Consider the following 5,583-nt stretch of genomic DNA (forward strand, 5'->3'; position numbering starts at 1 on the left):
AGCTGAGCCAGTGCCCTAGCAGCTGCCTCCCTTGGCAGCTCCCCCCCCCCCCACACCCTGGACTGTGCCGGGGTTCTCCTGCAAGCGCAAAGACAAGGACCTCAGTCCACGCCCCAGCGTTCAGCTTTCCTTAGTCTCCCTTCGGCGGCAGCGCTTTACCAAAACCCACAAACGTTGGATGCTGGGACCCTAGAATCAAGGAAACTTGGCAGGACTCCTGTTTTGCGAGAGGTCGTTGGGGTTTCTTGACCGTTGGAAGGCGCGCGCTCAACGGGCGCTGGAGCCTTGGAGCGTCCAGAGCTGTAGGATTCCGATCGTTCACGCTGGGGGGCTGGATGCCCAGCGAGCAATTCCACTTCTCCACGTGCCACTTGAGTGCACCTTAACTCTTTGTCCAAAACGACAGAGATCAATTTTGGTAGAACCGGCAGGCATTCGCGGCTCGGGCACTCTGGAGATTACTAATTCTTTAGTAAACTGAGGGTGCCGCGGTAACAACACTCTTTAGAGCCGGTCTCGCCCAGAAATCGTACCAAGGTCACTTCTCCTAGCAAAAGTTCCTGAAAGACGCTCCATTCGCGACAGGTGCAGGACCAGTTGCGCGACCACGCCTCTGGCCTCTCTTCTACGTGGGCTGTTTAAAGGTCTCAAGTGAGGCAGAGTCCTCGAGCAGAAGAGCCAGGGTGCAGAACGCCCGCGCCCAATCCTTGTTCTCTGGCCTGTGACCGCATTCGGCCCGCCCTCCGCACCTCTATAAGAGGCACGCAGAAGAGCGCTCTTGGAGCACCGCCCCCAGGCGCGATACTTCTCTGGCTCCTCAAGCGCCTCTGCACCACTGTCCCCACAGCTGTAGGACACTGGTTCCTCCCCTTCGCGGCCCCCAGCACGGGGTAACTTGTCATCTCCTCTTCTCTCTTGCTCTCCCGGACTTAGGCAGTCTTCCACTGTGCTGATCCGCAGGTGAGCAGCGCTGTAGCGCCGCTGTCAGGCAAGCTCACCTTGCACAGACCAGCGCCAGCGCAAAACTCTGGTACCGTGAATGATGAAGAACCCGATGCTGGAAGCAGTGTCTCTCCTCCTAGAGAAGTTGCTCCTCATCTCCAATTTCAAGCTCTTCAGCGTGTGCGCTCCTGGAGGGACAGGGAGAAACCGTCCCTATGAAATCAGCTCTTTTCTCCGGGGCGATGTGCTGGAGGTGTCACGGACTCACTTTACCCACTATGGGATCTACCTGGGGAACAACCGTGTAGCCCATCTAATGCCTGACATCCTGCTGGCGCTAACCAAAGACAAGGGACGTACTCAGAAGGTGGTCTCCAATAAGCGTCTCATCCCCGGAGTCATTTGCAAGGTGGCCAGCATCCGTGTGGACACAGTAGAGGACTTTGCCTACGGAGCAGACATCCTCGTCAATCACCTAGACGAGACTCTCAAGAAGAAATCATTGCACAACGAGGAGGTGGCATGCAGGGCTGAGCAGCAATTAGGGCTGACCCCCTACAGCCTACTGTGGAACAACTGCGAACACTTTGTGACCTACTGCAGATATGATGCTCGGATCAGTCCGCAGGCTGAGAAGGTAGGAGAGACTTACAGGAGGTGGGGTCGGGATCCGGAATCTTTTTGGACATCTCCCTAGCCACACCATTCTTAGGTCCGGTGTTTCTAGGGACGCTCTGGTAGAAAGATGACAGTGTTCCTGACAACTAACGATTCAGACACTTGAGACAATGGGGCCATGATTATCCAAACCACAACAGTTAGGGTTGTTTGTAAGACCATGGTTTGGGGATTGTTTACTGGAGTATGGGCAACTAAAAAGGGGAAAATGAGCCCCTTCCCCTTGAGTGCCGGCTCCTCAGGAAGGGCAGGCCCTCCCAAGACCCTCTAAGACTTGCCTCTATTACAGCAGGAAGGGTGCCCTGGCTCAAGGGAAGCAGCTACTGTGCAGATGAGCACAGCTGCCCTGAGTTCCTGGCTACTGTGGGCAGGAGGCAGCCTTTAGAACACTCCCCCCATCTCCACTCCCCGCTCCAGAATTAACTCCACAAGGGCTCAGAAATCAGAGAACCAGAACCGAGGAATTTTTATACTGATAACGAGGATAAGTCTATTGTGAAATTTAAGTCCCTTTCTTTTTAGCTTTTACTATTTATTACACCTTTTCTACTGTGTATCTTTTATCTGACTTATTGCCAGAATGGGTTTTTCAAATGTCTCTGTGTTTACAAAAGTGAACCTAACACCTTCTACATATCTACTACTCCCTCTCCCCTCTCTTTTGTGAGACACGGTCTCATGTAGCTAAGGCTGACCTCAGGCTCCTAATCTAGCTGAGGATGACTCTTTTGATCTCCTGATCTCCTATTTCTACCTCCCACAGGCATGCTTCACCACACCCAGGTCTGTGGAGCAAACCTAGGGTTGGCTGATTTCTAGGCAATCACCCAACTGAGTTATATTTCCAGTCTTAGAAATTCTGCCTTTCTAGGGATGCCTCCTGGGCTGATGGTCAAATAAATGGAGAGTAGGGGGACCGAGTATAGTGAGGGAGAGAAGAAAAGGAAGGGAAAGGGAGGGAGGGGAGGAGAGAGAGACGTGTGTGTGTGTGTGTGTGTGTGTGTGTGTGTGCGCGCGCGCATGTGTGCAGCAGGGTCTGCGTCCTAGACGGGTGTCTAATTCTAAGTAGGCAATTATGACCTTGAACTTCTGATATTAGTACCTCCACCACCCAAGTGCTAGGATTATTGGCACGTATCACCACACTTCATTTGTGTGGTGTTGGGAATTAACCCCAGAGCTTCATGCATTGCAAGCAAGTACTCTGCTGAGTTACATTTTCAAGTCTTTATTCAGTTTGATTTTAACCACTTTATATCTTTTTAGTGTAGCTGAAGAGATACATTAGGTGTTTGTCCTATAAACAATGTATGGATGGCTAATAGGATATTGGATATTTCTTTAGATATTATGTAAAACTTTGACTAGGGATGGCCTTATATTCACATTGTGGACTAAAACACAGTCAAGCTTGGCTTAATTTTACGTGGATCACTAGGTTATGTACTTATACATAGAATATAATTACACGAGTAATGGAGCCCTACAAGAATACTACCATATCTGCGGCTGGTCCTTGACTGTATTAAACTAATAATTTAGAAATTATGTCAAACACAGTGCTGCACATCTTTGACTTCAGCACTCTAGAGGCTGAGACAGGAGGATCCCTGCAGCTCTCAAGGTCAGCCTCTTCTATATACAAAGTTCCAGACAACCAGGGACAGCACAGTGAAACTCTCTCTCAAAGCAAGGAAAAAGAGAATGTGAAAACCAGGGCTGCAGAGATGACTCGGCAGTTTAAGAGTTCACACTGCTCTTGCAGAGGACCCAAGTTTACCTCTCAGCACCCACAGGTGCTGTAACGCTAGCTCTGGGTGGGGTGTGTTTTTGATACCTCTGGACTCCATGGGCACCTGCACTCATGTGCACACACCCATACACTGATACACACATACACATAATTAAAAATAATAAAAAAGCATTAAAAAGTAAAGATTTTAGGAACCTTCCCAGCTTTAGGATATTCCATTAAGCTCTGGAGTTCTGGGTCAACTTGAGCAATACAGCAAGATCTCATCTCATATACAATGCCACACTCTAGAAAAGGATCCTGAGTCTAGTAGAAATAGCAAAAATCACATGAAAATTTTTTTATTAAATTTTAAATTCTAGCATTAAATTCTAGTGATGACAATGGTACAGAAATAGCTGTCAAGAAATATAGTAATAGTAATAATTGTAATAACTTACATAGAAGAACACTAACTGTTCTTTTATATGAAAGAATTTTATTTCATTTCTTTTCAGGGCTACCTGGTGTTCCCATAAAGAAGGAAGTCCAGACTGGCTAAATGTCTTTTTTTTTTTTTTTTTTTTTTTTTTTGAGACAGGGTTTTGTCTGTGTAACTTTGGCTGTCCTAGAACTTGCTTTGTAGACCAGGCTGGTCTCAAACTTACAGAGATCTTAAATGCCTTATTTGATATCATACAACAAATAAGGCAGAGCAACAATATCATTTCCAAGTACTTTAGCGTGTGAAGAAGTGATACAGTGGAATGCACCCACTGAGGGTGGGCGCCATATTTAAGGTCTCCATTTCAGAAGCCACTGGTGACGATTTTTGCTATGGCAACCCAGTATGACCGACTCTATGCCTTCAGACTTTAAGAGATGAAACTGGTGTCACCAAATTTTAGGCTAATGAAATAGAAGAATTGCCTATTTTTTTTAAAACTCAAGGTTAGCAACTTCCTTCTTAGGTTAGTTTTAGAATATGCTAATTAGTATTAATTAACTTACTGTTGCCTTTACCCTTTAATGCTGGGTAACTTTTATGTGGTGCATTTTATAGTGTTCTGTAACACTCTGTATATTATTTCATAAGTCACTGGGGACATAAAGTGTTCCTGGTAGAGACAAAACAACCAGAAAGACTACTTAGTAGTATAAGTGCTTTCTTTTATTCATGGCTGCTAATATTCTTAGCTTTTGTTTTCCAGTTTTATGAGACTGTGAAGATCATCATTCGTGATCAGAGAAGCTGTCTTGCTTCAGCTGTCTTGGGACTGGTGTCCATTGTCTACACGGGCCTGGCATCATACACAGCCCTTCCTGCACTCTGTATTCCATTCTGCTTGTGGATGATGTCTGGCTAGCTTCCAGTCGTCACGTGAATGTGTATGTATTTTGTGTGGGCCTATGTTTATATTTATAGATCACAAAACATTATAAGCTTGTTGAGAAAATGTGGCTTTCAACACTGTGTTCTAGATTTTAAACAAGTGATCAGAACCCTATGAAGTGCTTACCATGTAAGCCACAACAAAGCCTTTCTGTGTCCTCTGGGACAGGTCTGCTGTGGAGCAGGACAGCCTGTTTGGACTCAGCGGCCCCAGAAAAGCAGACCCTGAGGTGACAGTCACAAGAAATTGCTTGGGTCACTCTTTTCCTCCTGGCTCCATTCTGCTGCCAGGCTTACCAACTGATCACTAACTTCACTGTAAATGTATTCTGCTCACTGAATGACTGACACTAAAAGCAACATTTTCCCTCATTTAGATGAACATGTTTGATAATTAGCCATAACAAAACCAAATCTCACATTCTGTTTTGCCTTTCTTCATGTAATAATACAATTTCAAGTCAGTCAAGAATATTATTTTCATGTCCTGAGATCAGTATTACGGAGCATAAGGAATTAAGTAGCCAGAAATCATAGAGATGTTTTCTCTTGCACAGTGATAGTAGCTATTTATATTCACTTTTGAATAGTCTGGTACTGTGTTTCCCTTCTTTCTTTTCATATGCCTGTATGGCTACTTTAAAAGGTAAAGAGATAGAGGATTGAAGTAATTCCAGTATTTGGTGCACACACACACCACATAAATATACTGGTACCTGCACACATATAGATAGATAAGTAAACTGTATTTCTGGTTACTTTATTATACTAGTGTAATTATATCTACAAAGGTGAACATAACAGGTAAACATAAAATAAAGTCTGATTTTCTTCCCTA

At 45.3% G+C, this 5,583-nt stretch overlaps 1 protein-coding gene across 2 annotated transcripts; it reads left to right on the forward strand.

The window, feature by feature from the left end:
* Nucleotides 1-797: 797 nt before the first annotated feature.
* On the forward strand, nucleotides 798-5,583 carry Lrat (lecithin retinol acyltransferase). 2 transcript variants are annotated; one of them, XM_038347687.2, is made up of 3 exons: nucleotides 798-1,579; nucleotides 4,564-4,741; nucleotides 4,915-5,583. In XM_038347687.2, exons 1-2 carry the CDS (start codon nucleotides 1,040-1,042, stop codon nucleotides 4,717-4,719), a joined length of 696 nt encoding a protein of 231 aa, XP_038203615.1. In that variant the 5' UTR covers nucleotides 798-1,039; the 3' UTR covers nucleotides 4,720-4,741; nucleotides 4,915-5,583. The 2 variants fall into 2 exon arrangements, with proteins under 2 accessions (XP_038203615.1, XP_038203614.1); XM_038347686.2 differs by having other exon boundaries at nucleotides 4,564-5,583.

Source organism: Arvicola amphibius, chromosome 11, assembly GCF_903992535.2.
Source record: "Arvicola amphibius chromosome 11, mArvAmp1.2, whole genome shotgun sequence".
Lineage (NCBI taxonomy): Eukaryota > Metazoa > Chordata > Mammalia > Rodentia > Cricetidae > Arvicola > Arvicola amphibius.

What these genes read in the sequence shown, in the direction of transcription:
- Lrat (XM_038347686.2), top strand. Translation starts at nt 1,040, where the DNA reads ATGATGAAGAACCCGATGCTGGAAGCAGTGTCTCTCCTCCTAGAGAAG. An exon ending in TCAGTCCGCAGGCTGAGAAG is followed by an intron (nt 1,580 to 4,563) that starts GTAGGAGAGACT and finishes TTTGTTTTCCAG; the next exon opens with TTTTATGAGACTGTGAAGAT.